Source organism: Myxocyprinus asiaticus, chromosome 18 (genome assembly GCF_019703515.2).
Source record: "Myxocyprinus asiaticus isolate MX2 ecotype Aquarium Trade chromosome 18, UBuf_Myxa_2, whole genome shotgun sequence".
Lineage (NCBI taxonomy): Eukaryota > Metazoa > Chordata > Actinopteri > Cypriniformes > Catostomidae > Myxocyprinus > Myxocyprinus asiaticus.
In genome coordinates, this window is record NC_059361.1 from 26,579,601 (window position 1) to 26,606,943 (window position 27,343).

At 39.3% G+C, this 27,343-nt stretch overlaps 1 protein-coding gene and 1 non-coding gene across 3 annotated transcripts in view; both read left to right on the forward strand.

The window, feature by feature from the left end:
• LOC127456504 (splicing factor 3B subunit 3) overlaps positions 1 to 27,343 on the forward strand; it is a 41,898-nt gene that overhangs the window by 4,371 nt on the left and 10,184 nt on the right. For both annotated transcript variants that reach the window (XM_051725030.1, XM_051725029.1), the window contains exons 9-23: positions 627 to 730; positions 1,085 to 1,250; positions 1,542 to 1,637; positions 1,795 to 1,867; positions 7,600 to 7,751; positions 8,391 to 8,546; positions 8,632 to 8,787; positions 10,361 to 10,504; positions 11,018 to 11,140; positions 11,230 to 11,384; positions 18,951 to 19,125; positions 19,666 to 19,871; positions 23,916 to 24,072; positions 26,333 to 26,458; positions 27,105 to 27,317. In XM_051725030.1, the coding sequence (XP_051580990.1) occupies positions 627 to 730; positions 1,085 to 1,250; positions 1,542 to 1,637; positions 1,795 to 1,867; positions 7,600 to 7,751; positions 8,391 to 8,546; positions 8,632 to 8,787; positions 10,361 to 10,504; positions 11,018 to 11,140; positions 11,230 to 11,384; positions 18,951 to 19,125; positions 19,666 to 19,871; positions 23,916 to 24,072; positions 26,333 to 26,458; positions 27,105 to 27,317 (2,202 nt within the window). The remainder of the gene's footprint in view (positions 1 to 626; positions 731 to 1,084; positions 1,251 to 1,541; positions 1,638 to 1,794; positions 1,868 to 7,599; positions 7,752 to 8,390; positions 8,547 to 8,631; positions 8,788 to 10,360; positions 10,505 to 11,017; positions 11,141 to 11,229; positions 11,385 to 18,950; positions 19,126 to 19,665; positions 19,872 to 23,915; positions 24,073 to 26,332; positions 26,459 to 27,104; positions 27,318 to 27,343) is intronic.
• Positions 228 to 303, forward strand: LOC127456550 (small nucleolar RNA SNORD111). The gene has a single exon (XR_007899869.1). It is a non-coding gene; the product is annotated as a small nucleolar RNA SNORD111 (small nucleolar RNA).

Genomic DNA, 27,343 nt, shown 5'->3' on the forward strand with positions numbered 1-27,343 from the left:
TAATGCTATATGTTAAAGTAAGCTATAGTAAACATCTAGTTAAAAATAGTCAAGGCATGTTTTTCAAATAGTTTTGTAATATGCAGCAATATGACAATACATGATAATAAACAGCAATGTTTTATTACAAAAATATGTTTAGCTAAATATTTTAATGGTTGTAAATCTAAGTGTATTTAAGTGGATTACCAGCAAGGTTTTCTGTTGAGTTGAAATAATGTTCTCTGAGGCAGAAGTGATGAATCTTCATGTCTCTTCTCTGACTGTTTGGTGAAGAGAGAGTTGTGATATCTGATCATGCCATGTAGAGACATGTGCGAACATTTAAGTGACGCAAATAAATCACTGAATAAGAGTTTTGAATTGATTTATTGAAACAGGAATGAATCAATTTTAACAACTCTAAAGCCCTGTTTGCATCTGATGTTCAGAGACGCTATTAAAACGTCCTGATGCCAGAACACATGGAGGGATTCGCACAATCATTGTGAATATTTTGTGAATATTCAATATATCGTAGAGATATCTTTGTAAATACAGGCCCTGTAGAACATTAGAATTTGAAAATCTGGAATGTGATATGCTTCGTCTAGATGACATTTTGTTTGTTTGTTCACATCTTTTAGGTAACAGAGATCAGGATGAAGTATTTTGATACCATCCCAGTGGCTACAGCCATGTGTGTTTTGAAGACTGGCTTCCTATTTGTTGCCTCTGAATTTGGAAACCAGTAAGTTGTATTTCTATTTGCATACATTGTTCCAAATCTGATGATTTAAATGGTCTTTCTGTCTGTTTATTTGGGTACCTAAGAGTAAATGAACACTTAATATATGGTGGCATTTCCTTAAGTTATTGCAACAAGTTGCTCATAGAAGCTGACACCAGTAGAAGAGAAATGTGGGAGCAGTAGTTTCAATATCTTGAAATCTACATTGTGTGAAAGTTACCAGCCTTCACCTATGCTCTGCTTAACCTGATACTTCATTAATCTGCCTGCTGGGATGCAATTTTGAACACATTGTGTTAAACAATACTTTGGAAGTGTGAATGCAAAACAAAACTTATGTTTTGTCATTTTTAGTTACTTGTATCAGATTGCCCATTTGGGTGATGATGATGAAGAACCAGAGTTTTCCTCTGCCATGCCTCTGGAGGAGGGAGACACATTCTTCTTTCAACCACGTCCTCTAAAGAACTTGGTACTGGTGGATGAGCAAGAAAATCTTTCCCCCATCATGTCCTGCCAGGTGTGTGAATGTGTTTTTTGCAGTCAGTCAACTGAAAGTGAATACATTTGAAATCAAACTAATGCTTGAGTGGCTGCAGGTCTGTGTCCAAGTTACTGATGGAAATTATCACAATTTGTCATGGAAACAGATGTTTAGGAATAAATAACAGTTTAGATGGTGTGTAATTGGGAAATGCTTGTTTTCCAACTCTAGTTACGTTCAATCAGAAATCTCATCCATCCCTTAAGTATCTTCTTAAATTTAGCATAAAGTGATGATAAACTAATTGAAAATGTGCTTTTTCTACAGATTGCTGATTTGGCTAATGAAGACACCCCACAGCTCTATGTATCATGTGGTAGAGGACCCAAATCTACACTGAGAGTTCTGAGACACGGACTAGAGGTTTGTGTTAAGAATCACATTTCCGTGACAACTCTCACAACTTGAAACTTTGACACCTGTACTGTGCAGCTTGTGTGGTTTTACACTTCAGCTTCTAGGAATTTCCAGAGGTTATTGCTATAGAAATGTGTTAAAGTGTATTGCATATTTTTTTCAGGTCTCAGAAATGGCAGTTTCTGAGCTGCCCGGTAACCCCAATGCTGTGTGGACTGTTAGGAGACATGTTGAAGGTGAAAGTCATCCATTCACATATGTTTTGTGTGTGTATGTATGTATATATATATATATATATATATATACAGGTGCATCTCAATAAATTAGAATGTCGTGGAAAAGTTCATTTATTTCAGTAATTCAACTCAAATTGTGAAATTTGTGTATTAAATAAATTCAATGCACACAGACTGAAGTAGTTTAAGTCTTTGGTTCTTTTAATTGTGATGATTTTGGCTCACATTTAACAAAAACCCACCAATTCACTATCTCAAAAAATTAGAATATGGTGACATGCCAATCAGCTAATCAACTCAAAACACCTGCAAAGGTTTCCTGAGCCTTCAAAATGGTCTCTCAGTTTGGTTCACTAGGCTACACAATCATGGGGAAGACTGCTGATCTGACAGTTGTCCAGAAAACAATCATTGACACCCTTCACAAGGAGGGTAAGCCACAAACATTCATTGCCAAAGAAGCTGACCGTTCACAGAGTGCTGTATCCAAGCATGTTAACAGAAAGTTGAGTGGAAGGAAAAAGTGTGGAAGAAAAAGATGCACAACCAACCGATAGAACCGTAGCCTTATGAAGATTGTCAAGCAAATTCGATTCAAGAATTTGGGTGAACTTCACAAGGAATGGACTGCGGCTGGGGTCAAGGCATCAAGAACCACCACACACAGACATGTCAAGGAATTTGGCTACAGTTGTCGTATTCCTCTTGTTAAGCCTCTCCTGAACCACAGACAACGTCAGAGGCGTCTTACCTGGGCTAAGGAGAAGAAGAACTGGACTGTTGCCCAGTGGTCCAAAGTCCTCTTTTCAGATGAGAGCAAGTTTTGTATTTCATTTGGAAACCAATGTCCTAGAGTCTGGAGGAAGGGTGGAGAAGCTCATAGCCCAAGTTGCTTGAAGTCCAGTGTTAAGTTTCCACAGTCTGTGATGATTTGGGGTGCAATGTCATCTGCTGGTGTTGGTCCATTGTGTTTTTTGAAAACCAAAGTCACTGCACCCGTTTACCAAGAAATTTTGGAGCACTTCATGCTTCCTTCTGCTGACCAGCTTTTTAAAGATGCTGATTTCATTTTCCAGCAGGATTTGGCACCTGCCCACACTGCCAAAAGCACCAAAAGTTGGTTAGATGACCATGGTGTTGGTGTGCTTGACTGGCCAGCAAACTCACCTGACCTGAACCCCACAGAGAATCTATGGGGTATTGTCAAGAGGAAAATGAGAAACAAGAGACCAAAAAATGCAGATGAGCTGAAGGCCACTGTCAAAGAAACCTGGGCTTCCATACCACCTCGGCAGTGCCACAAACTGATCACCTCCATGCCACGCCAAATTGAGGCAGTAATTAAAGCAAAAGGAGCCCCTACCAAGTATTGAGTACATATATAGTAAATGAACATACTTTCCAGAAGGCCAACAATTCACTAAAAATGTTTTTTTTTTATTGGTCTTATGATGTATTCTAATTTTTTGAGATAGTGAATTGGTGGGTTTTTGTTAAATGTGAGCCAAAATCATCACAATTAAAAGAACCAAAGACTTAAACTACTTCAGTCTGTGTGCATTGAATTTATTTAATACACGAGTTTCACAATTTGAGTTGAATTACTGAAATAAATGAACTTTTCCATGACATTCTAATCTGAGATGCACCTGTGTGTGTGTGTGTGTGTGTGTGTGTGTATATATATATATATATATATATATATGGGATAGAATGCATGTTTACTGCTGTCCAAAATAAGGTTGATGAAATTGATATCAGTGCAAATCTTTAGCTGAACATTAGACATCTGGCTATCTCACATCCTCATCAACAGGAAGGAAATGTAGGGAGGAGTTAACTCCTTTTAAGGCTTTGGCTAACAACAGCAATGTAGGTATCATAAGGGTGTACGATATGATTTATTTTATATTACGCCATAAGTAATCTTTTATCACTCATAACAATGTAGTTGTTGCTGCTGCTGTAAATTCATCCTCAAATTTTATATACATTTAAATGTAGAAATGTCTATTTACAATAATGTTAATTTAGTATTTAACAAATTGAAGGAATTTCAACTCTATTTCTTTTGGAACTTAATGGATCAAAACCAAAAGATTATTCATGACATAAGCCTGGCATCAGGTCAGAGTCAACTGCTTCACATTATGTAACATTTAGTTAAAAACTCTAAGCAGCTATGCATTAAAAGTAAAATTGGATAAGCCACATTTAAAGATGCTATACATGCACACCTGTGATGGTGTGATTGCACATCAGTTCAATTCTACAGGTGTACATTTTTGTAAATGATTGTTACAGTAGTTTAATAGCTCACATGCACAAACATGGACAAGTAAATCTTAGATTCAATGCTTAAAGCAAGTCTGAATGTTGTTACGTTTTAGAGGCAAATTCTGCGCTCAGTGCACAATGATAGCTGTCTGGTATTCACCTTATTGCAAGTTGTACTCTCAGGAACTGTCACTCGTTGCCAAATAGTTCTCAGAAATCATGTGATTTGCTATTAAATTTTTGGCCCGTGCTTGCTGCCTGAGCTCTGTAATGTTTAGACTGTGTTCTGTGTACTAGAGTGTTTGAGGGAATCAGTTTCATTTTGACTTAGCAGTCTTGTGAGAGTTAAGCAAATAGTGAAATACTGTTTCATTCTTAATAGGGGCTTGTTCACTGCTCCTGCAGGTTGTTTGCATTGAGTTTTATAATGCTACTTAAACACCCTTTTAGCTCTTCAGAGAATAAATACAATCTTTTGAAGGAAATGAACACATGCCAGGGTGCACTGTCGAACCAATGATTAAACTTAGATATTTGTCGTCTTACAGTGGCCATGTTTACATGCAACCAAATAATCTGTTTAGAATCCGACTGATAGCTCAATCGAATTGAAAAGCCTACATGTAAACACAAAAATGATCCGATTGAGATGGATCCGAATGAAATTTCCGATTGAAGGGGGTGGTAGAGACCTAAAATAATCAGATTAAAATACAAATACTAGCCATGTAAACGTTTGAATCATATCATATCAATCATAATCAAATTACCTTGCGCTCATGCGCAGAGATGTGGTGCGTATGTATGTTTATACATGATACTCTTCGCGGGAACCTACAATGTTCTTTCATGACAACACATAAAGCAAAAAAGAATGCTGTGTCATTCTTAACAGGGACTTTAAGCAGCAGGTGTGGTTACAGAAAAATTTTTCTCCCCAATTTGGAATGCCCAATTCCCAATGTGCTCTAAGTCCTCGTGGTGGCATAGTGACTCACCTCAATCCGGGTGGTGAAAGACAAATCTCAGTTGCTTCCGCGTCTGAGACCGTCAGTCCGTGCATCTTATCACGTGGCTTGTTGAGCGCGTTACCGCAGAGACATAGCGCGTGTGGAGGCTTCACGCTATTGTCCGCGGCATCCACACACAACTTGCCACGCGCCCCACCAAGAGCGAACCACATTATATCGACCACGAGGAGGTTACCCCAAGTGACTTTACCCTCCCTAGCAACCGGGCCAATTTGGTTGCTTAGGAGACCTGGATGGAGTCACTCTGCACGCACTGGATTCGAACTCACGACTCCAGGGATGGTAGTCTGCGTCTTTACTCGCTGAGCTACCCAGGCCCCGAAACCATAATTTTTAAAGCATTTCTTTGCCATAGTGACAGTCGATCGAACGTGACAGATTAGGGAAGTAAATGTTAGAATATGTTTTGCAAGAGATGATGCGAAGTGAACACAGTAAATAGCCTAAACATACTCCTCAAAACTTGTTATATTACACCGATCAGCCTCATCATTAAAACCACCTGCCTAATATTGTGTAGGTCCCCCTCCTGCCGCCAAAACGGCACCAACCCGCATCTCAGAATAGCATTCTGAGATGCAATTGTTCTCACCACGATTGTACAGTGTGGTTATCTGAGTTACCATAGACTTTCTCTGTTGACCTCATCAACAAGGCATTTCTGTCCACAGAACTACCACTCACTGGATGTTTTTTGTTTTTGGCACCATTTGGAGTAAATTCTAGAGACTATTGTGTTTGAAAATCCCAGGAGATCAGCAGTTACAGAAATACTCAAACCATCCCATCTGTCAAACGATCATCCATGCGATTATCTAATCAGCCAATCGTGTGGCTGCAGTGCATAAATCATGCAGATACGGATCAGGAGCTTCAGTTAATGTTCACATCAACCATCAGAATGGGGAAAAATTTGATCTCAGTGATTTGGACAGTGGCATGATTGGCCAAGTCAATTGACCAATTTAGGTGGCTTTATTGTCATTTCGCTATATGTAGAGACATACAAGGGAACGAAATGCCATGCCTCACAGGACCACAGTGCTACATATATAAACATATTACACATAGACCTTCTAACTTTACATGTACTATACATTTAGTATACATATACTTTCAACATATACTTTTGGTTTACAGACAATTAACACACACAGTGCAACAGTACAGGAAAACAGTGCAAAGATGGTTGGTGCCAGATGGGCTGGTTTGAGTATTTCTGTAACTGCTGATCTCCTGGGATTTTCACGCACCACATTCTCTAGAATTTACTCCGAATGGTGCCAAAAACAAAAAAACATCCAGTGAGCGGCCATTCTGTGGACGGAAATGCCTTGTTGATGATAGAGGTCAACAGAGAATGGTCAGACTGGTTCGAACTGACAAAGTCTACTGTAACTGAGATAACCACACTGTACAATTGTGGTGAGAAGAATATCATCTCAGAATGCTATTCTGAGATGCGGGTTGGTGCTGTTTCGGCAGCACGAGGGGGACCTACACAATATTAGGCAGGTGGTTTTAATGTTGTGGCTGATCTGTGTATACGTTTATAGGCTTTGAATAAAAAAAAAAACTCAAATATTGGTAGACTATTAATAATAATATATAGGTTTTAGACGTTGGCTATTTATATCGTACAAGAGTAAAACTCTTCTTCTGACAGTTATTTATCACTGCGAGCATCACTTCTCTTGCTGTTTAAAATAGCCTACCTTTTTTTTCTTGAATAATGAAATGCTCCATTCCGCCGTCATTATTGCTTAGTGATTTTTGCGTAGTGTCCTGTCCGCAGATGTTGCTTAAAGTCCCTATTATTTTGTTTCCATTTCACATCTGTAAACTCCTTTTAAGGACAGCTCTTACCCACCTGTCTTTGAACTTGCATCCAGAGATGCCTGCGGTTAGATTGAAGGAGGAATGGGCATGAGGCAAATACATGGTAAAGGCAGACAGGGTATTAGACGCTGCTTCTAATTCTTCGTTTGCCAAGTAGAGTGAGTAACAAAAGAAGAAATCTTTTCTGGCATGTTTTTTTTAAAATTATTATTATTATTATTATTATTATTATTATTATTATTTTTTTTTAGATATCTCAAAGCAAAAACACCAATTACAGACTTTGGTGCCACTCATTTTCTCAGGCTTTCTCCGCTTCAGAACGCAATGATTGACGCTCTTCGCATGCGCAGATGTTTTGTTCAGAATACATGTAAACAAATATTTGTATCGGATTGCAGTTTAGGGGACATATAGAACAGCACATTTGGAATCTGCAGTTGGATTGAATTTATTTGGATTGACGAAAATTAGTGCATGTAAACATCCAGTGTTGGTTTGTTTTTCTGGTTATATATTAGCCCACATGTGGCAAAACATTCCAACCAAAGAACTGCTAGAGCATCGTGGGTTTCCTGTTCACAGATGAGTTTGATGCTTACATCATTGTGTCCTTCGTTAATGCCACCCTGGTGCTGTCTATCGGAGAGACTGTGGAAGAAGTGACGGACTCTGGTTTCCTGGGCACAACACCCACCCTGTCCTGCTCGTTGCTAGGGGAAGATGCACTCGTGCAAGTGAGTTCTACATCAAGTTCCCAAACACAAACACGTACAATATGCCATTCAACCCCATTTTAAAGTTTATTGGTGGCTTGTTGTATATCAGACTCCTTTGGGCCATCGTCATAATTTTATGACTTAATGACCATATTTGCATACACCATTTTCTGTATTGTGGTTAAGCCCTTATTCTGAAAAGACATTTAGACTTGCATGCTCCACAGCTATTGAAATGTTCCGGAACGCATGTAATCAGCATACTACACATATCATTAATATAATTCATCACATCAGCTAGAATTATCCTTGTTTGGACATGCACAGATATAAATGAATGTTCAGTCACAGTGGAAATTCCAATTAATGTGTTAAAATGACCCCAATTTCTGTTTAATAAAGGCGTATGCCATCTTTTGAATTCAAATTTCTAGAAACCCGAATGTTTCTTTAAATTGCTTATGGAAATCAGTTTAATACATTTACATGACACTTGCATAACCAAAATATGACCATTCTGATTGATATTGGAATATTCTTGTGCTTGCCCATCTCCATGTGTCGGAAACACCTTGCCAAATGTTCGTAAAAAGCTCTATCATTCTCTTTTTTCGATTGTCTCTCATGGACACTGTTTTGTCGCATTTGCTGCAACAGGTCTACCCTGATGGGATCCGTCACATCCGTGCAGATAAGCGAGTCAATGAATGGAAGACTCCTGGGAAGAAGACAATTGTCCGCTGTGCTGTCAATCAGAGACAGGTGGTCATTGCTTTGACTGGAGGAGAGCTTGTCTATTTTGAGATGGACCCGGTATGTATGTCTTAATTATCACAGTTTCATATTTAGTTTTGAAGTGTCCTGCCTGTTAAGATTCTTCCCCTCTCTTTTCCCATAGTCTGGGCAGCTCAATGAATATACCGAGCGGAAAGAGATGTCTGCAGATGTGGTGTGCATGAGTTTGGCAAACGTGCCCCCTGGTGAGCAGCGCTCCCGTTTCCTGGCTGTTGGGTTGGTGGACAATACCGTCCGAATCATCTCCCTAGATCCATCCGTAAGATGCTAACTGACCTGCATTCATTTGACAATCTGCTGACTTGGGCATCCTTTATCCGCCAATAGGTCTGAAATTAGTCGACGTTATTGGCAACATCGACAAAAATTTCCGTTGTTGATTAGTCGTTTGATCTAATTTAACATAACATAAGATCATATGAAACTCTTATGATGGCGCACAAGAGCAGCACTGCAGCTCGTGCCGGATTAAGGAGAGGAAGAAAACACAGCTCGTAGTCCAGATGCACTATAACCTTTTCAAACATCTACAGGTGATGTAGATAGTGAAGTATGGAATTATAGAAAAATACCAAAAAAGTAAATACAGAAGCACTCTCGTTGTGAAATAAGCTAAAGCAAAACTTGCGTGTTGAGCGTCTTTAAAGGAAACACCCCGGTGTTACATCTTTAATGCAGTTATATTTAATGCATATTAGCTTTATTAAAATTCAAATAATAAGGAAGCAGGTCATGTAAATAACTACAAAATCCGAAACTGGCATTTCTCTTTGCGGTCAGTGCCTCTTCTATGAGTTGCGCCAAGTGTCCCGATCTAAGAGGGAGAGACTGAAACTGCACCCGGTTGATGCACACACTGTCGCGGGGACGCTCATCCCTCGAGCATGCACGCTTGCTGCAGCTAGATCATAACGTGATGGCTCGCGACTTATTCAGTCATAATATATGTGTCACTATGCATTTCTTACTGGCAATACGCAGCTTTATTAATAAGAGTTTTTTTTTTGTTTTTTTGGTGAGTTAAAAATGGATTGAAGTGAACAGAAAGGTGAGAGAGGGTAGTCTTTGCCCCATTATACACTGCAACAAAATACGTTTTTGTTTTCCAATGTAAATATCTGAGACTCCTTTAAAACAACGTACATTTTCTTTAGCAGCAATACAGCAGAAGATAAATGTTTTATCTGAGAATGTTGAATATATTATTAAAAATACAAATTTTTTAAAATATCTAAAAATTCTTAAAAAAAAAAATGCATTCACCTGAGAAGCAGCATATAAGATATTTAGACTTGCTTTTTGAAAATAGATCTTGAATATAAGTATATTTTGTATTTGTATTTTGTAGAAAATACACTTATATACAAAATACACTTATTTAAGATACATTAGCTTAAAGCAAGTCTAAATATCTTATGTTGCTTCTCAAGTAAATGTATCTTGTTTTAAGGATTTTTAGACAATTTTAAATTGAAAACAAGAAAAAAACTTTTTAATAGGATTTTTTGCAGTGAATATTTTACTGAATTAAACTTAAGTATTTTTTCCATTTAATTCAGTGAATGTCATTTAGAGGAATTTTTAAAAGATGATTTTGTCTTTATTGTTAGCAAGCACATTTAATACAACCTTTTAAGTCGGGGCACATGTTGAATAGTCGGTAAAGAACTAATGATTAATCGTTGCAATAATCACCCGAATAATCGTTCTAATAATCGTGAGATTAGTCGATTATCAAAATAATCGTTAGTTGCAGCCTTACCCACCAAACACTTACGGTAACAGTCCTTTTGATGTGGTTTTGTGTATGAAGTGTGTACTTTGTTGCACAGGATTGTCTGCAGCCATTAAGTATGCAGGCTCTTCCGGCTCAGCCGGAGTCTCTTTGTATCGTGGAGATGGGTGGAGTGGAAAAGCAGGATGAACTTGGAGAAAAGGGCACCATTGGCTTCCTTTACCTCAACATTGGACTGCAGGTAAGAAACTCACTTGTTTATTCTTTGCTTGTGCTCTGGGTTGATAACACAGAGGTTTCAGGTCCATTCCCAGCTAGGAGTGTAACAGAATTTTGAGCATTGTAGAAGTCTTGTGGTCTTCCTTGCACTTTTGTAGTCTTGATTAAGGTATTCATCCTCATGTTGATCCAGAAGGACTTTTCATGCATTTAGTGTACTCTTAAAGGGATCGTTTACCTAAAAAAACGTAAATTATTGTCATTTCCTCAACCTCATTTTGTTCCAAACTTGTATGACTTTCCTCTGTAAAACAAAAAATATGTAAGGCAGTCAATGTTAACTTTCATTGTACGGTAAGAAGATGCAATGAAAGTGAGTGACTGAGGCTAACATTCTAAAATCTCCTTTAGTGCTCCATGTGACTTTCTCTCTCTCTCTCTCTCTCTCTCTCTCTCTCTCTAGTCTTGCTAAAACTGCTTTCCTGGAAGATTCTTGTTATTGCTTGAGTCTTACCCCAATCGCCTCTTGTTTTAGAATGGGGTGTTGCTGCGTACAGTCTTGGACCCAGTAACTGGAGACCTGTCTGATACTCGTACTCGTTATCTCGGTTCTCGTCCTGTCAAGCTTTTCAGAGTCCGGATGCAGGCCCAGGAAGCTGTGAGTCACCTCAAAGTTTCATTTCTGGTAAAGATTATCTCATAACATGCCAATTTGGTATTTATTCGTGTGACCTTTAACCACTACAGGTGCTGGCCATGTCCAGTCGCTCTTGGCTGAGTTACTCATATCAGTCTCGATTCCACCTGACCCCTCTGTCATATGAAACCCTGGAATATGCCTCAGGCTTTGCTTCTGAGCAGTGTCCTGAGGGAATCGTTGCTATCTCCACCAACACACTGAGGTAAACACGCACATACTGTGCATACACTGCCTAACATCAGCTTTGTATTTTCTGTTTGAACTTTTGAACTGTTTGCAAAATTGTCCATTTCCACATTAAAGTCTATATAAATATTAGAGAAATACCAAGCACATTGTGGTTATTTTATTTTTGTTTCAGTTCCTGCTAAGTGTGGTATATTTGTAAAAATGTGTGACATTTGTAATATTCTCCTTGACCAATGAATTTGCCATATTATATCTTAAGTAATTTGTTTGGTTTTGTGGGTGGACAGAAATGGTATTCAACCTCTGAATAGTTTATCTGACTGACTGCTGCATAATGACATTTTATTTACATTGGGCAGAATAGAGACATGAATTTTGTTTACTGTTAAGTCATGGAATCGTGCTGTGATACAGGTGTGAGTTGCAGTTAAAGGTTACGTGTGTAATGTTTCTGTATTAAAGTGCTTTACTCCTAATTAACAATTTTATACTCGTATTTGAACTCCTGAAATTGTTCATCTCAACCTAATGGGTAGAGAAAACTATAAGTAAGCCATTTATAGGTTCAGTTACTCAAAACTAACACCCTAAACAGGCTCTGTGGCACTTTCCATTTTGTTTAAGCGACCCGACATGTCAACATTAGACCCTTTCCCACCTACAGTCCTGTGACCTATTGCACAAAGCTGGTTTCAGTAGCTACCCAGGTAAGTTTGAGTTTAGTTTGAGCAAACTCTGTTTTTTAGGGCTCCTGAAGGTGGGTCGGTTTTTACCAGTGTTCATCGCCACACGGCTAACTGTTTCGGAGCAGGTTAAAATTAAAGCATGCTTCGCAGAGAAATTTATTTATTAAATTAATTTTAAATTATATATTGAGATTTTGATATACCTACATACTGTATTAAGATACAGTTGAAGTCAGAAGTTTACATACACTTGAATCATTAAAACTAATTTTTCAACTACACAGATTTCATATTAGCAAACTATATTGACAAGTAATCTTTATATTGATGTGCAAGTTATGAATGTCCAACTCAAAATAAAAAAAAGAACTGTTGAAATCTCACAAGCCTGAAGTATGACATTAGGCTACAAAACGCAGTCTAAACTGTCTCTGGAACTGTTAATGTTTAAGGATCAGGTGAGGCTTAAATCAAGCAGTGCAGTTACTGACTAGTATGACAATGTATAATTAAAGCTGCATGAGAGTTGTAATAATTGGAATTTTATAAAAGAATAAACAAATTAATGAAATATGCCATCACATTTCTTGTTGGATTGTAATTATCTTAAAATGTCTGCAATTACATGTATTACATATCTGATTTATTATATCTGCTCTGTAGAAATCTGAAATTATCTCATCATTTGGTAACAGACTGCAGAGGGTAGTAAATACAAAAATAATTGCATTTCTCATTTCCAAATAATTATTTTTAAAGAAAAAAGGTACTTAAAGAATTACTGGAATCGTTACTGGAACCGTTAAGGAACTGGAATCTTTAAGAGGAATCGGAACCGGAATCGTTAAATTCCTTACGATTCCCATCCCTAGTCAGAGGTTTACATACACTAAGTTAACTGCCTTTAAACAGCTTGGAAAATTCCAGAAAATGATGTCAAGCCTTTAGGCAATTAGCTTCTGATAGGCTAATCGGAGTCAGTTAGAGGTGTACCTATGGATGTGCAGTAATGTGCAAAAGTCTTAAGCACATAAGATGTTTCACAAAAGCATTTGTCTTAAGATGGTTATTTATATCTTCAGCTTTAGTGTGTCAGTAGGAAATATAAATGTTAGACTCTCAAACATTACTTTTGCCAATAGAAAAGATTAGAATAGAAGAACAGGGAGCCCTGCAACAGATGTCATGGCCCCCACAAAGCACCTCACTGAACATTGTCAGTCTGAGATTACATAAAAATATGGAAGCTATTCAGACAGCCTAAATAGATGGAGAATTCACCACAGTTCTTCTAAGAAGCTTGGAACATCCTATCTGCCAACAACCAAGAAAAACTGTGTCCTGGTGTACCTAGTAGAATTGGTGCTGTTTTAAAGGCAAAGGTGTCACACTGAGTATTGATTTAGCTTTTATGTTTACTGGACTTTGTATGACATTAAGTGATAGATGAAAACTATTTATGTAATTATTTTTGAAGACATCCTCACTATGCAACATTTTTCACAAGTGTCTAAAACTTTTGCACAGTACTGTATTTTAAGGCCTACCTTCAAACTCAGTGCCTCTTTGCTTGACACCATGGGAAAATCAAAAGAAATCAGCCAAGACCTCCACATGTCTGGTTCATCCTTGGGAGCAATTTCCAAACACCTGAAGGTACCCTGTTCATCTGTACAAACAATACTACGCAAGTATAAACACCATGGGACCACACAGCCATCATACCACTCAGGAAGGAGACGCATTCAGTCTCCTAGAGATGAACATAGTTTGGTGCGAAAAGTGCAAATTAGTTCCAGAACAACAGCAAAGGTCCTTGTGAATATGCTGGAGGAAACGGGTAGACATGTATCTATGTCCGCAGTAAAACTAGTCCTCTATCAACATAACCTAAAAGGCTGCTCAGCAAGGAAGAAGCCACAGCTCTAAAACTGCCATAAAAAAGCCAGACTACAGTTTGCAAGTGCACATGGGGACAAAGATCTTACTTTTTGGAGAAATTTCCTCTGGTCTGATGAAACAAAAATTGAACTGTTTGCCCAAAATGGCCATCGTTATGTTTGGAGGAAAAAGGGTGAAGCTTGCAAGCCAAAGAACACCATCCTAACCGTGAAGCATGGGAGGTGGCAGCATCATGTTGTGGGGGTGCTTTGCTGCAGGAGGAACTGGTGCACTTCACAAAATAGATGGTATCATGAAGGAAATTTATGTGGATATATTGAAGCCGTATCTCAAGACAGGAAGTTAAAGCTCTGTCGCAAATGGGTCTTCCAAATGGACAATGACCCAAAGTTGTGGCAAAATATTGGAGTGGCCATCACAAAGCCCTGACCTCAGTCCGATAGAAAATTTGTGGGCAGAACTGAAAAAGCATATGCGAGCAAGGAGGTCTACAAACCTGACTCAGTTACACCAGTTCTGTATGGAGGAATGGGCCAAAATTCGAGCAACTTATTGTGAGAAGCTTGTGGAAGGCTACCCAAAATGTTTGACCCAAATTAAACAATTTAAAGGCCATGCCACCAAATAATAAAGTGTAAACTTCTGAACCACTGGGATTGTAATGAAAGAAATAAAAGCTGAAATGAATATTCTATTATTCTGACATTTCACATTCTTTGTAATTAAATTTTTTTTTATTGATTCAAAAGTACACACAGAGAAAAACAACACATACATATCAAATCAGCATTTGATATTTAACCCCCAACGAACACCCCTGTGGTCACATATAATACTTATTAATAATACTATAATAATAATTATTATTAAAAAAATTTATATATAATATACATAATTAAACTAGACTTCCAAAAATGCTAAAATAGTACCCCATTTCCTGACAAACAAGTTTCCAAACCCCAGCCTTCTATTTACCACCTCCTCGAAAGCCGCCACCCTCCCCATCTCCTCGCACCACTCCTGAAATAATGGCGCTCCGTCCAACTTCCAACCCCTTAAAATAATCCGTCTGCTAATCATGACATGGGTCAGAACCCAATTCTCTATATGTCCATCCCCCAAATTTATGACTGCCCCATCACCCAAAATACCAAGTTTGGGGCAAAGTAAAATCTGAGTGCCTAAAACATCACACAAACAACTCTGAACTTTTAACCAAAATTCTTAAAAGATATCAACACTCCACTCTCATACAGGTCACCGAGTGTAGTAACCCCCCTCACAATCCATTCATAATTTTGGGTTCAGCCATATGCTTGAGGCAACATTTAAATAAATGTCCAAATTAAATGCAGTGGACACTTTTGTCCATACCGAGTGCAAATGCGAGATAACGGGGTGTAACTTTAACTTCTCCAGTTAGTTTGATAGGTTTTGCAATGGTGAAATAGGGGCAAGAACTTCCTGTTCAATACAAAATCAGGGAGGGGCTCTCTCAGGTAGAAGCGACCAATGAGCCAAATGTCTGAGACCTAATGCATAATAAAACAAAATCTTGGAAAGGCCTATCTTTGTCAAATGGCCTGTATAATTTATTGAAATGTAATTTTGGGACGCTTACCGTTCCAAATTAAGGACTTCGCAATGCTATCAAATTGTTTGAAATAAGAGAGGGGGACATCTACAGGAAGAGACTGTAGCAGGTAGTTGAATATTGGAATACAATTCATTTTAATAACATTAAACTTCCCAATAATAGATAAATGTAATGAAGCCCATCTGCCCACATCGCTCAACCTTTTTAGTAAGGGGTCAAAATTAACTAACTAACTAAATCATACAAATTTGCTGGGAATAAAATGCCCAAATATTTAATGCCCAGTTTGGACCACTGGAAGATGCCCGGTTGAAAAGCCGTCGCTGGGCAGTACGCTGTCAGAGCCAAAGCTTCAGATTTAGACCAATTGACTCTGTATCCCGAGAACTTGGAAAAAGAATTAATAATGTTAATGGCGGCAAGGCATAGATCTAGTAGGGTTGGAGACGAATAATAAAATAGCTGCATAAAGCAAAAGCTTATGCGCCATACCTCCCGCCACCACCCCTGGAAAATCATCTTCCCTTCTTATCGCGGCTGCTAATGGTTCCAGGGCAAGACAAAACAATAATGTGGAAAGAGGGCAACCCTGCCGGGTGCCCCTATCCAGAGTAAAATAATCTGAAATTAATCCATTTGTTTGTAGCGCCACTACCGGGTGTCTATAAAGTAACTTAATCCATCCAATAAAAGTATTCCCGAACCTGTATATTTCCAAAATCTTAAAAAGATAATCCCATTCTACCATATCAAACGCCTTTTCGGTGTCAAGTGAGATGGCCGCGACCAGATTCTGATCATTCTCCACTGATCACATAATATTGATGAACCGCCTAATGTTATCAGAAGAGCTGCGGCCCCGAATAAACCCCACCTGATCTATATGTATAAGGGATGTCATAACTTAATCGGTTGGCCAAAATTTGACAATATTTTAGCTGGATCAGGGAAATTGGACGATAACTCTTACACTCGCTTGGATCTTTGTCTTTAAGAATCGGACTTATCCGGGCTTGTCATGATTGGCGGAAGCTTTCCATTCTTGAATCATTCCGTATAAACTTCTAACAAAAGTGGAGCCAGTTCTGTAGCATAAGATCTAAAAAACTCAGCGGCAAAGCCATCTGGCCCCGGAGCCTTGACTGTAGGCAAGGCCTTAATTAACTTGCCAAGCTCCTCCAAGGTTGTCTCAGAATCAAGAGAGTTTTTTTGCTCTGTCATCAGTTTAGGGAGTTCTAATGGTTCCACAAAGTTTCTAATATCTTCATCAGTAGACGAAGACGTGGAACTATAGAGATCAAGATAGAATTCTTTAAAAGCATTATTAATATCAATGGCCGAGGTAAAAAGTTCACTGAGGGAATGGTAGAACAAGACTCTCTGCTTTTTATATTTAGCCAAAAGCTTCCCTGCTTTGTCCTCTGACTCAAAGTATGACTGTCTTGCCCTGAATAGCCAAAACTCCACCTTCTGCAACAAAATAGTATTATATCTGTATTTCAGTAGGGTCAATTCTCTGAGGCCATCAGACGACATTTAGCACTTCAGCTCTGCCTCGGCACTATTAATATTCCCTTCCAACGCCACGAGTTCTCGTGTTTTGGATTTTTTGATGAATGAGGCATACTGTATGATCCGACCCTTAAGAACCACCTTGCGTGCCTCCCAAGCCATGCCCACAGAGGATACTGAGGACCAGTTGGTCTCCATATAAACATTGATTTCAGCCTATATCATTTGTTGGAAAACAGGATTTTGCAAAAGGGATACATTAAAGCACCAACTATATGATTCTTTTTCTCCATATGTGGCAACACCTCTAAAGTCACCAGGGCGTGATCTGAGACTAAGATGTTTCCAATTGAACAATCAACAAATGAAAAGAGGGACTTATATATATAAAATATCTATTCTAGAATAAATCTTATTGACTGATGAAAAAAAAAATTATAGTCCCCACCAGATGGGTTCAGAAGTCTCCAAATATCTGTAAGACCAAGATTTTTACACATCCTGTGAAGCGTCAGTGTTGCTCTAGGGAACTTACACACTTTTGCTTCACTATGACCAAGGACTGAATCCATCAAAAGATTAAAGTCTCCTCCCAGTATTATATCATGAGGGGTGCCAGCGGCTCGCAACATCCCTTCAAGATCTGTAAAAATGCCCTGATCATCAGCATTAGGTGTGTAAATATTAGCCAAAATCAACCTTTGCCCCTGAATTTCTGCCTAATTTATCTTTAATCTGTTTCAGACATTTGAATTGTAGATGTTTACTTATCAGTATAATGACTCCCCTGCTCTTACTTGAGCCAGCACTAAAGAAAACATGTCCACCCCGTATCTTACCAAATTTTTCAGCTTCCTGTGGGGAAAGACGCATTTCTTGAAGAAACACTGTCATATTTCTTATGCTTAAGAAGAGAAATAACCTTCCTTTTTATTGGGTGCCCCAATCCATTCACATTCCATTTTATTTCTGTTAAAGGGAATTGTAAAATTAGTGCAATCCTCTTGAGTAGCAGGCTAGTGGCTAGTTGTTTACAAATTTACATTTATGCATTTGGCAGATGCTTTTATCCAAAGCAACTTACAGTGCCCTGATTACAGGGACAATCCCCCTGGAGCAACCTGGAGTTAAGTGTCTTGCTCAAGGACACAATGGTGGTGGCTGTGGGGATTGAACCAACAACCTTCCGCTTATCAGTTCAGTGCTTTAGTCCACTACACCACCACCACTCGGAGGTGGTGTAGGTTTTGGACTCCTCCTTTCTCAGTGGCATAAGTTTTTGACCAATCACAGGCTGCAGCACCTCCCACTGTCTGCCACAGTCCCTATTCCGTTGTGAGAGCTAAAAACCTCCCTATAACAGTTCCGAGAAACTATAGTTCCCTGGGTTCGAAATTGACAAAGTACTAGTCCCAGGGGAAGTACCTAAAACAGGCTTTAGTACCTCCAGTGGGAAAGGGCCTATTGCCTCCACCAATGGCATCAGTTTGGGACTCCTTTAGTTTCGTAATACATGTTTGTCCAAATAATGACTGCTGGGGGCAGTGGTTTGAAAATGGTCATTATTTTTGTAATATAGTTTGGTGCCACTAGTTGTGCTGAAATGACACCCTGCATCTTTAAATCTGTTAAATAGTTTTATTAAGTCTTTGTATTTATGAGGCCTGCACTAGTAGCACCTCTGTAAATGGTTTGTGATAACATCCTTGATGTTTGAGTCAGTCACCATATGATATTCCCAGTGTTTTTTGTTTTCCAAATTACAATCGGGAAACTGGGAGGTTTTGACTTCACGGCTCTCTTAATAACTAATCTAATTTTGACGGTCTAATCTTTTAACAGTGGTGTTGATGTATTCAATGGATTGTCTTCCCTCCCTCAGGATTTTGGCTCTTGAGAAACTGGGTGCTGTATTCAACCAGGTGGCATTCCCACTGCAGTACACACCTCGCAAGTTTGTCATCCACCCAGAGACCAACAACTTGATCCTGATTGAGACTGACCACAACGCCTACACTGAAGCCACCAAAGCTCAGCGTAAGCAGCAGATGGCGGAGGTCAGTGAAACTGCCCTTTACAGGGCAACGTAAAGAAGCAACGCTTTTGTTGTCCCCCTCTATTTTTGTCTCCTCTGCAGTTTTCTCCTAATCTCTGTCCGTCTCTCCCCCTCCATGTCTTGTGTCCGATTCATATGCTCATTTTCTCAATTGAGTCATTAGCTAAGGGGAATTGCATTGCTTTCTTGCCGGAAGTTGTTTGTCATGTTTGTGGTGCTGTTTCGTGGCTGCCTAATCATGATTCTTGTTTGCGAGGGTAATTCCAAGTAGAAAAGCTGTAAAAGTGACAAGTCCGATGAAATGTGAAAGCCGTGGTTACTGTGGTGGTCGCTCTTATATAAATCATGTTTATGCAACTATGCTGATGTGTAAATGCTTCTCCAGAAAGAATAAACAAGTCAGTCCAACAACTGGTGAAAAATGAATGTTTAAGTTTCTGAGTGCATTGCAAAACAATCGCAACATTTTCTCATTTGTCAAAATGTCTCAAAAAGGTTTTCAAATATCACATAAATAAAAGTTATTTTCTGCCCACTGTAGGAAATGGTGGAGGCTGCAGGAGAAGATGAAAGGGAGCTGGCTGCAGAAATGGCAGCAGCCTTTTTAAATGAGAGCCTTCCAGAAGCTATCTTTGGGGCACCTAAGGCAGGCTCTGGGCAGTGGGCCTCACTGGTACGCCTGATCAACCCCATCCAGGGCAACACACTGGACCTGGTGCAGCTGGAGCAGAACGAGGCAGCCTTCAGGTGAGGGAGGTTCAGAGAGTGAATAATGGATTAAAGGGGACATATACATATTAACAGGATTTGCCTTGGTCTTCTAACGAGTTTGATGAACTATACTCTCACAATGCAAAGTTCCTTCGCCAGGCCACCATTTATTCACAGTTTAGAATGTGTTAAACAGTGTCCTGTCCAGATGTGATGCAATAAGTGAATAAAAATAAGTGATGAAAGTTTTCTCTTCCATGCAAATCAGTGTTTTTGTCCTGACCAGCTGTGACAAGAAAGTGTACATTTTGACAATCACTTGGTTTCTGTATTTGTGGTTTTACATCAGGTAGCCTCGCCCACCTTGATATCTCATTAGTCCTAAATTCCGCTCCACATAACTATCTTAAACATGGTCTAATTGGTTGATTATTGTGCTGCATCTTTATTTTTACTTGCGCATGGACAGACAAATTGCTTGATGCTGGAACATTGTTGCACCTGCTTAGGATACTGACAGTTATGTCAGAATCATGAGCGCATGTAACACATGACTGCCCATGTCGACATCAATGCATATTCAGTATTTGACTTGACGTGCCCTCATAAACTACAGTGTGAACTTCTCGGGTGCACAGAGGTTGGCCAGTCACAGCAAGGCATTTACATATAAGTTTTAAAGGAACAGGAGCATAAACAGCCTGTTTAATTCAGAGGCAAATTGTGGATGGGAAAAGATTATGTAAACCTATATTCGGTTTGATCTAGGTGCAAAATATGGCCTTTTTATTTTTCCCGAATGCCCAATTCCTACTATTTAGTAGGTCCTTGTGGTGGCGCGTTTACTCACCTCAATCCAGGTGGCGGAGGACAAGTCTCAGTTGCCTCCGCTTCTGAGACAGTCAATCCGTGCATTTTATCACATGGCTCGTTGTGCATGACACCGCGGAGACTCCCAGCATGTGGAGGCTCATGCTACTCGCCACGATCCTCGCACAACTTACCACGCACCCCATTGAGAGCGAGAACCACTAATCGCGACCACAAGGAGGTTACCCCATGTGACTCTTCCCTCCCTAGCAACTGGGCCAATTTGGTTGCTTAGGAGACCTGGCTGGAGTCACTCAGCACGCCCTTGATTCTAACTCATGACTCCAGGGGTGGTAGTCAGCGTCAATACTAGGGATGTGTGCTACGACTAATTTGACTGTCGTTTAAATGGAAGTTTTGTAACCGACTAGTCTAAAAGTAAGAAACCCCCAGAAGACAGTCAAAAAACTTTGTGTGTGCATATGATCCATTTGAAAAACTTTATCTATGAATCAAACAGTCAAATCCCATAATTAATGCCGCAAAAAATAGGCCATAAATATGCGGTGCGTTTGCCTTGCGTTATGATCATTTAACATTTAGGCTGTCGTAAAAAAAAAAAAAAAAGCATACACTCAGCGTTAACCAATATAGGCATATTTATTAAAATTAACTGGATCAGTGCAGGACCAATAAGTACAAATAATCAATAGCCTGTTATTAACAGAATTCTTCAAATAACATACTAGCCAACATATTACGTCAACATATGTCAAAAACAATTAACAGGTGACCACTATTCTGTTAAGAAAGTTAACAATCAAGGAATAGCATAAAATCGGCCTTTTGAAAAACGTAATTCATATAGGCTATATTGTCCAAAAAAAGACAACCATTCTCAGAATAAAAATGTATATGCATTGAATATTAAACCGTTTAATAGTGAATTTATTAGCACTTTGTTGAAATTATGTGAAGAACTAACTGTAACAAATCATGTGGAACTGATATTCATATCCATAAGAGTAAAACAATAACAAACAATACCCATTTCACTTACTCAGACCATGTATTTTTGTTGAGTGAAATTAACATGTCATCGTGGTCTGGTGAAAGACGGGACCTGAGGCGATTAACAATAATCCCTGCACTTGAAAAACCCTGATCCGCAGGAACTGAAGTCACAGGCACGCAGAGATGACGACTAGCAAGCTGATGGAGCTTGGGAAAGCGCCTGGCCATCCCACACCGCCACTGAAGTGGGTCTTCGCTTAGTGGGATAGACGGCTCCTTCCAGTAGAGCTCCAGCTCATCTTCATGCATGGACTGACCGTAGTCATCCCCAAAGAAAGAGCACAGGCGCATTTTCTTCTGTTTTGGAGTGCTGGTGCCATATTCTTCATTAACAGTACTGCTGTTATTATCATCATTTAATGGGAGGCTGTGATACAGCGCTGTGATATTGTCTCTTACAGCCTGTGTCATGTCCACTTGTAGAAAGCGAAGATGCTTGGGTCGAGTGCAGAGGCAAGCAGTGCTATACTTCCAGCCTTTTCTGTATCCACGGTACCCATTCTTCTCTCCAGTGATGCTGCAACTGTCCCTTTGAACTCGGCCACTTTGCTTGTATCACCTGCTGCTGGGCAGAGATGCCTATAGTGGAGGATTTAGTGATTAAATAATTTGCAGATAATTATCATTTATATATTTAATGTAGTCTATATTTGCCTATATTTATTTACCTGTTCAGTAAACTCATTGTCACAGGACACACCATGGAAACTGACACATATGCCTCACTACATAATACAGTAGTAGCACTTTTGAGAGACTCCAGTAAGGGTAGCATGATTTCTATGGTCATCCAGTTTTCATCGGACAACTCCATAGTCCTGGCCTCTGAAAGTTTGGTGACGGATCTGTCAGATAATACAGCAGCAATCGCCCATCTCTATTCGTGTAAGTGTGCAAACATGTCGCTGACTGAATTCAAGTGAGTTTTGCAGGACTGTATAAGTTTGTGTTGGGGCAAAGCTAGCTGTTCTTTCTTTTTCTTGAGTGCAGCAGTTGCCACAGTGCTATGGTGAAAATGGCTCACCAGTCTTGTGCATGCACCAATTAACAATGTCATGGCTTTAGCTTTAAATCCATCCATTACTGCTAATTGCAGCGTGTGGGCGAAGCAGGCAACTGACTCCTATTCGAGTAGATCTTTGTTGGCTAGCACTATTTTGCTTGCGCTGTCATGGACACAGGCAGTGACCTTGCTGTCCAGACCCCAAATACTAATTGCTCTTCGGAGGTGCTCTGCCAAGTTGTCCGCGGTATGTCGCTCATCGAGGGCGCGAGTCTGTAGTACCCTACTTACGAGTTTGCCATCGATGACAAAGTGGCACGTTATGGTCATGTAAGACTCTGTTGTTAAAGATGTCCAACAATCCGTTGTTATTGCTACATACTCTATCTTCACCATGGTCTCTTTCATATTTGCGAGTATGTTCTGATGCGCCAGCTTCAACCTTGACGTGATCATTTTCCGCCCTGGTATTGTGTATTCGGGCTCGATGAAGTCCAACAATTTTCGGAGGTCTCAACAAAACTGAGTGGTAGCATGTCTCTTGCTGTCATCTCTGAGATGAGCTCAGTTATTTTTTTCAGAGTGGACAGGATCACAGCGGCGGCGAGTTGACGTGAATGACGCGATGGGTGTTTGCTTGCTTCGGCTAGTCTCTCCTATGCTAACACCTACGTGTCTGTACTGAATATGGTTATGCATGGCTCCAGTGGAATTATTATATGCCAGTTTGACATGACATATCTTACATAAAACTTTTGCATTTTCTTCTGAGTCAAAATACTCCCACACCTTGCTCATCTTTCGAGTGGTTATTTTTTAGCCCATCACGATCTGACGCGAAGAAAACGTATGCGAGGTCTGAGGTAAAATAAAAGATTTAGTTTTCGCTCCAGATATACTTTTAAAAATAATGTATTATTTTTTCAAACGTAACATTAAAATGACAGTAATTTGAACGATTCTTGTATTTATTTATTTTTTTGTAATCGACTATTGTTTTCAGTGTCGACTAGTAGCAGCTGTACCGTGTAGTCGACTAGTCTCGCACATCACTAGTCAATACTCGCTGAACTACCCAGGCCCCCAAAAATATGTCCTCTTTAAGGTAGCCCTCTTGCCATGTCTTGTATTTATTCTTTCCCTCATCTCAACTTGTTTTTTTATGTCTGTATTGTGTCTCTTTTATTCTGCAGTGTGGCTGTATGTCGCTTCTCCAGTGGAAGTGATGACTGGTATGTGTTGGTGGGCGTAGCCAGAGATATGATACTAAATCCTCGCTCCGTTGGTGGGGGATATATTTATACCTATCGGCTGGTAGGGAGTGGGGACAAGCTGGAGTTTTTGCACAAGGTGAGTAAAATTGGAAATGACTTGGCATTAGATCACTAATTGGTCCCATGTGTGAGCTGTGGGCTCAGGAATTTGGAATTTCCCACAAATAATAAAATGTGCCCAAGATATGCTTTTAAGCATGGCAAATTGCAAAAATAAACTTTTTGGTTTTGGTGCTCTGGCCAGGGCTCCTTTTCCATTAAATGAAAATGTTTTTATATTTATGTTAACTGTTATAGACAAAGTGATTCTTTGTTCCAAATCCATGTGTCATTGGGCCGGATTTACAAAAATCTTTTTTTGTGGAAAATTATAAGTTTGTAGGAAGGTATCTACAGTGCTGTGAAAAAAAATATTTGCCTCCATGATTTCTTCTAATTTTGTATATTTTTCATACTAAATTAAGATCTTCAAACAAGATAACATGAAACAAAGGCAACCTGAGGAAACAAAATACAGTTTTTATATATATATGTATGTGTGTATATGTGTGTGTGTGTGTGTGTATATAGTATGTAATTTTTTTTGCCAAGTATGCTTACACATACAAGGAATTTGTCTTGGTGACATGAGCTTCCAGTGTAAAACAATACAAAAACAGCAGCAAGACATAGATAATAATAAAAAATAGTTATACACATACGTACATACAAACACAGACACATACATACATACACATACGTAGTGCAGTCTAATACAAATCTGTTAGCAGCAACAACTGCAACCAAATGCTTCCGATAACATGGAGATCAGTCTTTTACAACGCTGTAGTGGAAATTTGGCCCACTCTTCTTTGCAGAAATGCTTTAGTTCAGCCACATTGGAGGATTTTCAAGCATGAACTGCCTGTTTAAGGTCTGCACACAGCATCTCAATCAGGTTCAAGTCAGGACTTTGACTAGGCCACTCCAAAACTTTCGTTTTGCTTCTTTTGAGCCATTTAGAGGTGGACTTACTCCTTGCTGCATAATCCAGTTGCGCTTGAGCTTCAACTCACGGACTGATAACCTGAGGTTATCCTTTAGGATTTTCTGGTAGAGAGCAGAATTCATGTTTCCCTCAATTATTGCAAGTCGCCCTGGCCCTGAAGCAGCAAAGCATCCACACCATCACACCACCACCACCATGCTTGACTGTAGGCATGTATGTATACATAACAGTATTTTTGTGGAATTCTGTGTTTGATTTACACCAGATGTAATGGGACCCCTGTCTTCCAAACAGTCCCACTTTCGACTCATCAGCCCAAAGAACATTCTCTCAAAAGGTTTGAGGATCATCAAGGTGTGTTTTGGCAAAACTCAGACAAGCCTTAATGTTCTTCTGGGTTAGCAGTGGTTTTCGCCTCGCAATTCTTCCATGGATGCCATTTTTGACCAGTGTCTTTGTCCCTCTTTTCTTTAAGTGAGAGGCCTGCTGTTCCTTTGGTGTTGTCCTTGGCTATTTTGTGACTTCCTGCATGAGTCATCACTGTGCTCTTCTTGGAATTTTGTAAGGTCGGCCACTTCTGGGAAATTTCACTACTGTGCCAAGTTTTCTCCATTGGGAGATAATGGCTCTTACTGTGGTTCTCTGGAGTCACAGAGCCTTTGAAATAGCTTTGTAACCCTTCCCAGACTGATGTATTTCAATCAACTTTTTTCCTCATAATTTCTGGAATTTCTTTCGATCTTGGCATAGTGTGCTACTGGTGAGACCTTTTAGCCAACTTCATGCTGCTGAAAAAGTTCTTTTTGGGTGTTGATTTGATTTGAACAGGGCTGGCAGGAATCAGGCCTTGGTCTGTCTAGTCCAGCTGAACCTCATTATGAATGCAGTTTCATAGATTTGGGGATTTGGTAACTAAGGGCAAATACTTTTTCACACAGGCCCAGTTGGTATTGGATAACTTTTTTGCTTCAGTAAATAGCATTATCGTTTAAAAACTGTATTTTGTGTTTAATCAGATTGCCTTTGTTTTATTAGATTTTGTTTGAATTTTTGAAAAATTTTAGTATAAGATTTACACGAAAACAGAAGAAATCAGTATGGGGGCAAATACTTATTCACAGCACTGTAGCTATAAGCTTTGATGGTTTAACAAAAAAAAGATGAGCATACGTCTTTTAAGGATTACAAAATATTAACTTTCTTCATAAGTTAGAAAATAAGAAGAAATGGTAGTTAAGAATTGTATTATTCAAGTTTTGTAAATCTGACCCCAGCTAATTGGCAGCTCCCCTTAGAACAAGACAAGTGTGAAGGTGAATTGATTTTTACAATGGGTTATGATTTACAGACGCCTGTGGAGGACATGCCCCTGGCTATTGCTCCCTTTCAGGGGCGAGTGTTGGTGGGAGTGGGCAAACTCTTGCGCATCTATGACCTGGGGAAGAAGAAACTTCTCCGCAAGTGTGAAAACAAGGTGAGGAGTCACAAAAGCCCTATCCCAAAGGAAGTAAATTACTAGTTTTTTTATTTTTTGTTGTTGTTTTTTTTAAAGCTTTGAATGAGTAATGTCAGTGACACACTGGTCTTAAACTCATCATCGTGGATTCATAACCACATGAAAAGCATTAAAACCGAAGCTCAGAACGCAAAGTTTGGCAAGCATTATATCATAAGGGTATTTCATCACTCACCCTCATGGTGTTCCAACCCATATGACTGTACTGCAATTGTTATGTTGAGCATTTGGCTAATAAAACTGACTTCAACACAAGATGATTTTAGGCAGAATATAAAGCCTCAGTCACCATTCACTTTTAATGTATAAGAAAAAAGATGCCATTCCTAACATCTCCTTTTGTGCTGTATGGAATACATGTTTGGAACAGCATGAGGGTGAGCAAATGATGACAGTTTTAATTTTGGGATAAACTATCCCATTAAAGTTTGCCACCCTATTCCTTTTCTCTTGAATATTTTTATTTTAAATATAGCATTCCTGTAAAGTATAGTCTTATATTTTGATTTGAATGTCTGCATTCAGTTTTATTTTTATTTTAGTGCTGCACATAGTACACACTTCTAAACTACATGCACTTAGTGTCATGGTCTTGTTCTTGCAGCACGTTCCAAACTTAGTGACGGGCATCCACACCATTGGGCAGCGTGTGATTGTGTCTGATGTTCAGGAGAGTCTATTCTGGGTGCGCTACAGACGCAATGAGAACCAACTCATCATCTTCGCTGACGATACATATCCACGCTGGGTCACGACCGCCTGCCTGCTTGATTATGACACGATGGCCGCCGCTGATAAGTTTGGAAATATCTGCATTGTGAGTCTCGTCACTTATTTGGTTTT